Here is an 11,639-nt window from a genome sequence, read left to right on the forward strand (position 1 = left end):
AATCAAAAACACTATTTAACTATTTAAATTTCAAATATTCAAGTATTAAATGTTTTGCATGATTGAAGAACTATGGGCTTCATAGAGACAATTAAAGCAATAAGAAAGGGACGTTTATTTCAATGTGTGATGCAACGTTTATAATGACTATACTATTACTATGGAAGCAATAACATATAATATATTTATTAATTAATTTTGTTTAAGGGTATCATTTTCTAAAGTAAATTTATAAAAAAATATATTAATCTAACAAAAAACACTTACACCTACCATATACTAAAAGTTTAAAATATTAACTGATTTAGGATGTTTCCCAAATAATTTTTGCCAACCTTTAACAATATGTAACCTCAAGCTATTACAAAAAATTCATGAGTTAGAAACAAATACAGAAACCTCATAAAAACAAATCAAAACAAGATTGAAAAGAATATTTCTTTGTCATAATTCGTGGTGGGATGTTTTGTTTGATTGTAAGGGTTTTGGTAACTTTTTTTCCAATCACAAATACAACAAAACTTCTCCATAGTTATAATGGTGTGATTGATTAATTTTATTATTATAAGAAAATTATAATTTAATAGAGGCGCAGTTACAAAAAAATTTTATTTTATAATTTATGTTTTAGTAGTATAGTATTAAGATTTCAATTTATGTTTAAATAGTATTAAGATTTCAATTTAGAGCTTCAATTGTCTACTTTTTAAACAAATAGAAGATCGTATTTTGAAACCAATAAAAGTAAGTGTTCTTGATGGAATTGTAAATACAATTGTCGTATGGTTAAATTGATGTGAAGTCACAAACAATTGCTAATTGTTTTAAGCATTATAAAATTAGGACTCCTGATGTCGATGAATTGCAAGTTATAAATAAAGTGGATGAGAAGAATGAAAAAGTCATTGTAGAATTTAGAGATCAGATTTGATAACTTTACTACACTAATCAAATGGATATTAATATTTTCCTAAATCATTCAAATGAGGAACAAGTCATGTATCCTTTAACTGAAAAAAAAATCATTGCTACAATTACACAAGAAGAGAAAAGAAATAATCATGAAGATGATAGTACGGAAACACAAAAAGTTTCGTGCCAAGAAGCTCCAAACATGCTTGAGAAACTATAAATATTTTAGTTTTAACAAGAACATGTCCATACTAGCGGGTAATGTACTCACAAGTTAAAAGATATGGTAATAACTTTAAAATATAAACCATTCCCTCAAACAACTTTAAATAAATATTTTATTTCATTTTAAACATTTAATGTAACAAATAATATATTTTTTTGCAATATACAAATAATTATTATTATGTGAAGGCAACTTTCTTTAAAATAGAAATTAGAAAAATTATAACTTATTACAATATGGAGTTTATTCTTATTATAATTATCTCAAGTTAGGAATAAAATTTTTTATGATTAGATAGAGTTTATTCTTATATAGACTATCATTATAGAGAGGTTTTACTATATATTCGAATAAAATTTCATTCACTTTCAAAAAATAAACAAATAAAAAAGGAAAAAAATACAAGATTTTTTTAACAAGTCGGTTGTTTATCAATCATGATTAAATAAAAGAGAAGTTAAAAAGGATTAAGAGAGAAGACAAATTAAAAAGATTAGGAAAGTAGCGAAGTTAAAAAGGACCAAGAGAAGGTTAATTTTGGAATAAAATAAAATATATTTAAATTTAATTGATTTGGGGCTTAAAAATAACACCACTCACCATACTATTCAAGCTCAAATCATTAAAGAGGCCCAATAAAAGCCCAACATCTGGAGAATATACTATGGATTCTTAACTTCAAACCATTAACAAGGCCCAATAAAAGCCCCTCATCTAAAGAAATACTATGGACTAAATCATCAACAAGGTCCAACAAAAGCCCAATACTAGGAATATGCTATGGACTCTTAATTTGTGAAAAGGAGTAATTTTGGACCAACCTTGAGGTTTGGCCTAATATTAGAGACCTCCGATGGTTTTAAAACTCTTACTCACCTCCGAAAACTTAGTGAAAATCAATTAAAATTGATGTAGGAAGACAAAGTGGACATTTAATATATTTTCCTTATTCTTACCATTCAAGGCCAACTTTAAAACTCAAATACTCATGGGATTGATGTGCCATTTTCATCACCACCTCCTCTAGCAACTATTATTAGTAATAGCGCAAGATAATAACTTATTGATGATGGTTTTTTTTTTTTTTTTTTTAATTTATTTTTGGTTGTTATCTTGCTTTGATTCTCTGTAATGACCCAACTCATTCCCAAATCGTTAAGCTAAGACTTGAAAATTGAATTTATAAATACTTGGAGACCCTACCCTTACAAGTTGGTTTTCAACAATAAGTTGTTCTCAATATGTACGTAAGATTCTTCTTCCTTCAAGTGTCATCAACAAATTGACTATTATGTAATTTTAGTAAAGAATTAAGGGTAATATAGGAAATTTTATGTTCGAAACAAGTCTAATGTCAAATTTAACATATATATTCCCCAACAATAGGTAAGATAAGCAAAAAAATTAGAACCATGGAGGTGTTAAAAAAATAAGAAAAAGTTGAAGGTTGATGAGTGAAATTAGCCATTCTAAAGATGTTCAACTCTAGGAAAGCCCAATTGATACAAAAGGGATAAAGCTCCATGATAAATATCACACTTGCATTCATGGAGATCAATCCACCTATAAGATCAAGCCAAACTTCATTTCCCACACATTAAACATTCATCATATCAACCAACCCACTTTATATAAAGAAACATAAACCCTTAAATAACTCAGGATTTTTTAGAGTCTAAAGCTCAGTATAAATTCCAAGGACTTAGAAAACTACACAAACATAAAATTCCACTGCTAATTGATTGCTCAAAAATCTATAATTGACTTAAATAGACGTCAAACCCTGTTTACGACAATTCTTCTGTTTTTTGAGATTACATAGTGAAAACAAAACTTTATGATAATCTTAGTGAGATTTGACTTTGTCAAAAATTCCGGCAAAGTAGTATATATAGCCAAGAGATATGTTTGAGAGTACCTTTTTTTTTTTTATACCAAATATGATGTAAATTTTGAGTTGCTAGATAAAAAAATTTTAAACGATCGAGATTCAATTCAACTTGCATGCTAATTACACTTTAAAAAACCGTACTTATATGGAATTTTAGTCATTCAAATAGATCAATCAAATCAAATAGCTCCAAAGTGTGTCCAAATTATTTACAAAAAAAAAAAACATATTAAGAAACATGAGATAATTACTTAAAAACCCTTTTTAAAGGTCAAATTTCAATTTGAACTTTTTTTCTTTGGCTTAGTAGATAAGACATTTCATCTAATTTATTTCCACTTTTACTATTTTCCCTCTAGCAGCTAGGTAAAGCTACTCTAGTGCTAAAGTCACTAGAGTTCAGTCAAATCTAGCGCTTGAGCAAGTTGACTCTAGCATTTTTTTTTTTCATTTCTTATTTTTAGAAAATTAAAATAACTCTTATATACATTTATTATTCATTTTTTAAAATAATATATTTTATTTCTTAATATAATTAGTTAATTTATTTGTTATCTTAAAGAAATTTTGATATTTAATTTCTAACACTAATTTGCAGAATAATTTAAAAAAAAAAAATTGTAATGACTCTAGTACTAGAGTCACGTGAACTCAAGGCATGCTAGAGTGAAGACATAAAAAATTTAGAGGATAAAATGTCTTTTATATAGTTTTCTCTTCAAACATAATGTGAAAATGATTTGGTACACTTGACATGTGACAATCTTGTTTAGTAATAGTGTTTTAGTGAAAACAAAAGTTTAGGATAATTTTTGGGTGGAATTTAAGTTAGGTCAAATATTCACACAATAGAAGTAGAATGAAAATGTAAAAAAGTGTTTTGGTATATATACATGACAAAAACAAAATGCTAGGCTAAGCAATCAACCTCAATAAAAACATATGACACTTAATCAAAACTCATAAGGGAAACCCAACATTATGTGGCTCCACTCTTCTATATATAGAGAAGTATATTAAATACATTAATTTCTTGTAATAAGATCACGGGCTTGAGTTTACATTTTCATTAGTATATTTAACCAAAATGTGTACAAGAAGGGAAATATAATTAAACCCTGTTGATAATTGAAATCAAAACATTAATCAGGCAAACTTATGTCGGCAAGATCATCTTCTAATGACAAGAACATTTCATCTAGACATGAAAGCTCGGTTCCAGTATCATCATCATCTCCATAGCACAAACTTTCAGAATTGTTCTCCCTCTCGTAAACTCGACATAGAACCCATTTGTAGCAATCCTAAAACCCATAAAATTAATTAATTAAAATTATCCCTTTTATCATACACATCAGTATTTCTTTCTTTTTTTTAAAATCATGACACGAGACTGCAAGAATACAATTGTTATAAAGAATTAAACTGAAGTTGGAAGATTTACTTACTAGTTTTGGATTTCTTTTTCTTTTGTAAGAAGAAGAATTGAATCCAAAGTCGCAGAGATGATATTCCTGCAAAACCCAACTGGTTTCTACACCACTTGGAGCTTTACCAATGAAGAACAAAAAATGTTTCTTGACTCCAATTTGTTTGCTGGCACTTGTGAAAATAGGTTGCTCAAAATCCAAATCCTTCCAATACCCATTTTCACTCACTCGATTCTCCATCATTTGGCTGAAGAAGTACCATTGGTTTCCACTGCACAACGCTTTTCCTGTTAAAACAATTAAAATATGATGATCATCAATAAATAAATTTCTTTTTTGAGAATTCTGCAAGCTTGACTTCGAAAGTGGAGCCCCTGCCAACCCTGTAATCTTTAGGAAGCAAGAAACAATGACTTTGGCCATGGGACTCTAACCTCAGAGCTGGCGGGAATAAACCATAGACCTGACCATCCGCCTAAACTCTTACGGATAATCATCAATAAATAGTATGAACACAGAATAGAAGTAATAAGCAAATTAATTGACGTTAAAACATACCATTAAGTTGCCAGGGGTCATGAAAATAAGGATCAAGAACAGGAATGATGTTGGGATGGCAAGGCAAAAGAGAGGCCTTGCGGTAGAGAAAGTGAAGAACAAGTTCTTCATCAGTTGGGAGGAATCTGAATCCAGGGGGAAGATTTACGCTGTCATCGCACATCTTTTAGTTGATTTTTTTTTTTTTTTTTGTGTAAATATGTTGAGGTTTTTTTTTTTTGGGTGGAGTTGCGATGATTTAGGGTTTGAATTTTAGGTTTGTTGTGTGTATATTATAGGGTTGAGGTAGATTTGAATATATAAAGTGAAAAAGGGCTGATTTGATTGATTAGAATTGAAGAAAATGGTTAAGTTTTGTGATATACATTCAAATGACGGATCTACATGAAGACTAAGATGTGCATCGGACAAAATAGAGTGCAACATCTACATTATTACAGTGACAACGATTGTAGGGTGAAATGTAATAAATGAGTATCATTTATTTATGTTTTCAATAATTCCGTGAAGTGATTTATTTATTTGTATGTTCTTTTTTCAAAAACAAAACACAATATTTAAACTGTTGGCACCAGAACGGCAACATATGAGTAGCAACAACGTAGAAGAAAAATCAACACAGTAGTAGACAAGCAACAGCAAAGAACAATGTCAAGGCATGCGACGACATTGTCTTTAAGATCAAGCTCCGGCCCACTTGGAAAATTTTGCTTGTTACCATACCCATGTGATACTCCTCTTTGTAAAGAGTTTTAAAAAATAAAACTTAAAAACTTTCCCATGTCAGATTGGCTATTATGGAATACTCTTTTATAAAAGAAATTATATATTAAACAGGCCCTAAATTACTTGTACTTTTATCTCATTCAAGATTTCTCATTTGTTATGTATCGGTGTATTGTTTTTGTATGTTACGTATATTGTTTTAAAATTCAAAATGGAATGAATAAGAATAAGATGTTGGAATTTGATGTTTAAGTGTAATTTCTACCTTGCTAGGTGATATATAGACAATTATCCAAGAGTATTTAACTCTTTATAAGATATTAAAAGCCATATAATAAAACAGCCTTAATTAAATCGAGACACGTAGGTCGCAAAAAAGTATGCTGATAATTTTATTGATTTTTTTGAGCTATGAGAGTTTGGATTTCAAGTCTCTTTGCATTATCATATTTAAGATGTAATTTTTTTATTCGTTTATTCATCTTAAAACAAGGGTTCAAGTTAATATAAAAGGTTATTTTTATACTTGATAACTTATCAATTCTCTAAACAACGATATCAATAATAAAAAATTAACAATTTAAATCTACTGTTTAGTCAAGAATCTACGTAAAAAAAAATAAAATCCCAATTCTCTATCAATATATTCTTGTTTAATTAATTAAAGTAAAACAATGACAGCAGGTTAAGGATGAAGTTAAGACAAATTTGAATATCATTTTCTTCATAAGAAGCACAACAAGTTACAAAATTAGATAAACCGTCTTAATTATATCATCAAACTCATCCATGCCACTTTTATTAATTATTTAATTAATTCTAATATTAAATCATCTTAATGATTGGATCGTAAAGATGTCATACATAAATATGTACACCAAAATTAATATATTTTACCTCATTCATGTTGATCTCAATATTTCATGAGGCTTACTTATCATCCTAAGATGATGTAGCAGTGAATTTTAACTATTTTTATCTTCTATAAACACCTACACTTTCATGTGTTAGTTAATAGAAACATAATTTTAATCGTATTGAAGGCTGCAAAATCTTTCCTTTTGACGTTTTAATTAATCAACGATATAAACAATGGTTCGGATTTAAAAAATAAAATTAAAAGAAGTCTTCATGTTGATAATTGGCATTGGATAAAAACAGTTCACTAGTTTTGTTTAACGTTAAAGAAGGCTATTTTTACAGCGGCATGGCAGACAATAAACTTTTATCTTTTATATTGGACTGATAATAGACAGTTAAAAATAAATAAACAAGTATATGTTCACTCGCTCGTAGGGACGGATCCACTAAGGGTTGAGTTTGAAATTGGAAAGTTTTAAATATACCATGTTGCTCTATGTTTTGACACTAACACCTATTTATTTTATTTAATGAAAATAGTCTAAAATCCAAGCATTATCACCACGTTTATTTTATTTTTTTCTTTTGAAATATATTCTACACTAAATTTTTTTAATGAATTAAAAAGTCAAATTTTCACAGATGATAATATTTGAAATTTTTTCCATCTTGTCCCCACTGAGAAAAAATCCTGGCTTTGTCAATGTTCAATTTTTTTAAGATTCTAAAACTTCTTACTATATATTGCTAAAATGCTTTTGGTTTTGGATTAAATTAACAACTTATAAGAAAGTGGGATGGTGAAATAATGTAGTATGACAAATAATTGATGCTTTTCATTATCCAACTCCTTTTGTGCAAGTTGCGTTTGCATGTTGAATAATAATAGTGGTGTGAATTAGAATTGGAAACCTGGCAAATATGGTCCTCCTTTTGATTATTACCCATAACCAAACATTAAGAAAGAAACAAATAAAGTACAGCAAAATCTAATTCCATTTACGTCTGCAATCAACAACTCATAAAGCTTCCCTTCTCATTGCTTAACGTCTTATCATCACAACTCACTATTAGGTTTTGTATAAGCTCAAATTTATATCAAATAGGCCCTTGATATTTTAGTCAATTTTTCAATACTCCCTGTCATTTTGAAACTTATTTATGACTCACATTATTGTTATTATGCTATTAGTCATTTTAATTAGGGTTTTTATTATTAATCTTGAAAGAGAGTTTATATATGTAAGACCCATATCAATGGTTTTATAAGTTAGTGTATGATGATAAATATTCAATTTAATAATCACCGATCATATTAATTGTAAAGATGAATGAGAAGAAAAAAAAATGTATAGATATAGTACTATAAATACATCGACTTCAATATGGTAGAACTATCCTAGTCTTGTTGTGGAGTTCTGGTTTTTATTTATCTTTTAACTTTCTTGCTAATAGAGAATTTTTGCAGATTTAATGAATGACTTGATTGAAATTATTTGGTACTTGTCCTCCATTGTTCTCAAACAGGGTTTTCCTAATGATAAAGGAGGTAAAAGATAATTTTGAAACTACAAGAAGTTAGTTTTCGTTTGGAATAAATTTTAGGGTAAGTTAGATAATTATCTTGGATTAAAACCATGTCTAATTCTTTTGATTTGACTAGAAATATCTAAAAAGCATCCTCTAAAATTTTGACTGTTGACTTTCGAAATTTAACGTGTCAAAACAAATCAGGAGTTAAACCCAGCAAATTTAACACCATATCAACAAATATCTTTGACAATACAAGAGCATCGTTGATTATCATTCGACACATATCTTTGAAACCACAAAAGTATCTGTGTTATGAAACTGAACCTGAGGGATCCATATGGTATTTTTCCCTTTTACTAAAGGTGGAATGGTAATCCCCTATGTAGTTGGTACTTGGTAGGTCACTTACAATAGTTGAAAATTAGACATGTGTGATAGCTTAATTTTATCATAAAATGGGCTTTTGACATCCACAAGAATTCTAGAAATTACTGGATGATAGTGGAGTGTTGCTACTTAATTGCTATAGAGAATTAAAGGGTTTGAAAGCTTCTTCTTTTTTTTTTTTTTTTTGTGACATTTGTTCAACTTTTTTTCTTTTATGTGTCTACCTCTAATGTATGGATATGTTTCTCTTTCTCCATTTTCATGATTTTACTCTCTTTTTATCGCCAGCCAAGATGGAAACTTTGGTGAGTTGTCATTGCTTCACTATCCCACCTCTAAGCTTCAATTTTGTCACTTTGTTTCATTAATTTTTATTCTTTTGCTATTGTAAGTAAAAACTAGGATTCTATTTTAAAAGAAAAGTGTTATTATGATCATCAAAGTAATCTAAAATTCAATTTAATAGATACAAATTCATACAATAATACAAATAATATACAATACGTTAAAATAAAATTCATCTGTTTTATTAAGAAAGCATCAAAAATTCCTCTATAATTACGAGGACCCTTAATATCATTTTCCCCCGTACAATTAAGTCATTCTCTTACTAGAATTATGGATGTAGTAATTTAGGAGGGGTAAATTAAATTAATAAAAATAAATAAATAGAATTAAGATTGATGATTACATTCATTTTAATTAATTAATATGACATAATTATGGTTATTCTTGAGTATTTATATGTTAAAAGCGTTGTACAATAGCTTTGTTATTAACATAGAATTAATATATCCTTTTTGCATGATATAATAAAGTTAAACTTCAATTTTTGTTTAAGGAAAAAAATTTAGGATTATTTGCTTAAACTTCCTCTCTTACCAGAATTTTTACTTTAATTATGAACATAGTCTTATATTTAATATAAGAGGGGTTAATTAAATTAAAAATCACACTTAAAATTTGTAATAAAAACAATAAACATTAAGATGATTATATTCATTTGTATTATATGATAGCTTTTATAATCTATAACATAAAATATATCATTTTCTCAAGATACAATTAACTTAAAATTTATTTATTTTTTTCCTTAACAAAAAACCATTGTTAACATAAATATAAATACAATACCATTTTTAGATGATATTTTAAGAATTAAACAAACTTTAAGCTAAGAAAAGTTTAAAGCTTGAATTTATATCAACTAAGGGGCTAGTACTCGAGAGAAAGGAAATTAGGATTTTAGAATTTTTGTTAGAGAAAGAGGGGGAAGGTATGTTTAAAATGGTGAGTTTTATGTTTTGGTAATTCAAATGAAAATTATTACACAAGACAAAGCATTTTCAAATAATTTATATTAAAAATATTTTTAATAAAAATTAATTTTTATACTTTGAGACACCACATAAAAATTAGTATAAATTAAATTAATTATCAGTAAAAAATTCACAATCAATCAAAATCAGTATAGTTTCTATTTTCTTGTATGAGAATTAATTCTCTCTCTCTTTTTTTTTTTTTTTTTTTTTTTTTCAACATATATCATAATTGACGAAATATGGAATGCTTTTTATGGATTTCCTTAAAGCTCTGTTGGCTGAAATTAAGTAGTAATTAGAGTTTCAATCAATCACTTAATTCAAGTGATTGATTGAACAATTACAAGGATTTTTTGTATTTATTACTTTCCTTTTTTACATTTACAAAGATGTATAAATTGGCCAATTGTACAGCCTTACAATATATTGAATATACAAATTTCTTCTCTCTTTCTCTTTTCTTGGGCATACTTTGGCAATGTCATTGTCTTGAACTGCTTCTCGTTGTCCTGCTTTTTGTCTTTGTCTCGATTCCTTTCATGGTATTAGAGCACAACTAACAGCTTCCGCTTGCCTATCAATTTCGCTTCTTTCTCTTTGTCCCTGCAAACAATCAAAAAACACCATTACCCTTCAGCATGGAACTCAACCCAAATACAACTACAACAAACCCAGACGGCCCAACTAACACAAACAACCCAATCACCACAGACAGCCCACACAGCTCCGGCCCAAACAACCAATCTCTACCTGCTACAACCCACACAATTGAAGCCCACACAACTCAAAATAGGCCTGACCCAGCCCGTTATCTATATGGAATGCCAGGTTACAACCCAAAATTTTTTACCCATTCAAGGCCTAACCTATGCCTCTCTTGGAATACCGGGTTACAACCCGGATTCCCACATCGGGTTCGGATCCAAATCCCTACCTGCACCCTTTTCGAATTATTCCAACCTCTGGGAACAATCGCCCTGAACCAGACGATGTTCTCTTCTCACCGGTCTCTGATGGACTTGAATTAGTCCTCATCAAACAAACCCTAACCGGATCTGACAACTATGCCTCCTGGTCTCACGATTTCTAACGAGCCCTCATCACCAAAGACAAAGATCCATTTCTTGATGGGACTTTTCAACCATTGTCGCAACCTCATCTTCAACGCCATTGGAATTGTTAAAATATGTTGGTCCGATCATGGATCATCAATTGTCTTTCGTCAGAGGTTGCGGTTGGGCTCCCACCAATGGAAATGGCCGCTGAAATCTAGGCTAACATCAATGAGATGTATGGGAAGCTCGATCTTGCTAAAATCTTCACTCTCCAGCAACGTCTCATCGAGTAGCAAGGGAACAACTCGGTCATCACTTATTTCAATTGGTTTTCTGCCGTTTGGAACAAGTTAGACGCTGCCAAAGAAACAATTGAGGGGCCACTGGAAACACTCAATTAGTACCACAAAATGCGAGATCGCGATCGATTGTCGCATTTTTTACTTAGATTAAATGACGGTTTTCTCTCTTTCAAGACACAGGTACTGGCCACGTCTCCACCACCCTCTCTCCACTGGAGTTTTCAACTAGCGGTGCAAGATGAAAGCCAAAGCCAGTTGAACTCTGACAGAACATCACCGGATTCAATGGCTCTAGCAGGGTTGAGAGAGAATGGGGATCCATAGCGACTAGGGCACAATGAAGGTGAAAAACCTTCTCTTATATATGACGAGATGAAGGGCTCATATTCAACCTTGAGATCTGATGGCCAGAAACTCATCGTGTTTTTAAACGCAT

At 29.7% G+C, this 11,639-nt stretch overlaps 1 protein-coding gene across 1 annotated transcript; it reads right to left on the reverse strand.

Moving 5' to 3' along the window:
* Nucleotides 1-3,978: 3,978 nt before the first annotated feature.
* LOC116115305 (NAC domain-containing protein 104-like) lies at nt 3,979-5,286 on the reverse strand. The gene is made up of 3 exons (XM_031401458.1): nt 5,018-5,286; nt 4,478-4,746; nt 3,979-4,333 (listed from the first exon to the last, which is right to left on the reverse strand). Exons 1-3 carry the CDS (start codon nt 5,178-5,180, stop codon nt 4,172-4,174), a joined length of 594 nt encoding a protein of 197 aa, XP_031257318.1. The 5' UTR covers nt 5,181-5,286; the 3' UTR covers nt 3,979-4,171.
* Nucleotides 5,287-11,639: the final 6,353 nt, after the last annotated feature.

Source organism: Pistacia vera, unplaced genomic scaffold, assembly GCF_008641045.1.
Source record: "Pistacia vera cultivar Batoury unplaced genomic scaffold, PisVer_v2 Contig736, whole genome shotgun sequence".
NCBI lineage: Eukaryota > Viridiplantae > Streptophyta > Magnoliopsida > Sapindales > Anacardiaceae > Pistacia > Pistacia vera.

Excerpts from the sequence above, each read along its gene's own strand:
- LOC116115305 (XM_031401458.1), bottom strand. The coding sequence starts at position 5,180 with ATGTGCGATGACAGCGTAAATCTTCCCCCTGGATTCAGATTCCTCCCA. Across the intron at positions 4,747-5,017 it reads TGACCCCTGGCAACTTAATG|GAAAAGCGTTGTGCAGTGGA; the intron begins GTATGTTTTAAC and ends TTGTTTTAACAG. Across the intron at positions 4,334-4,477 it reads GAAAAAGAAATCCAAAACTA|GATTGCTACAAATGGGTTCT; the intron begins GTAAGTAAATCT and ends TATGGGTTTTAG.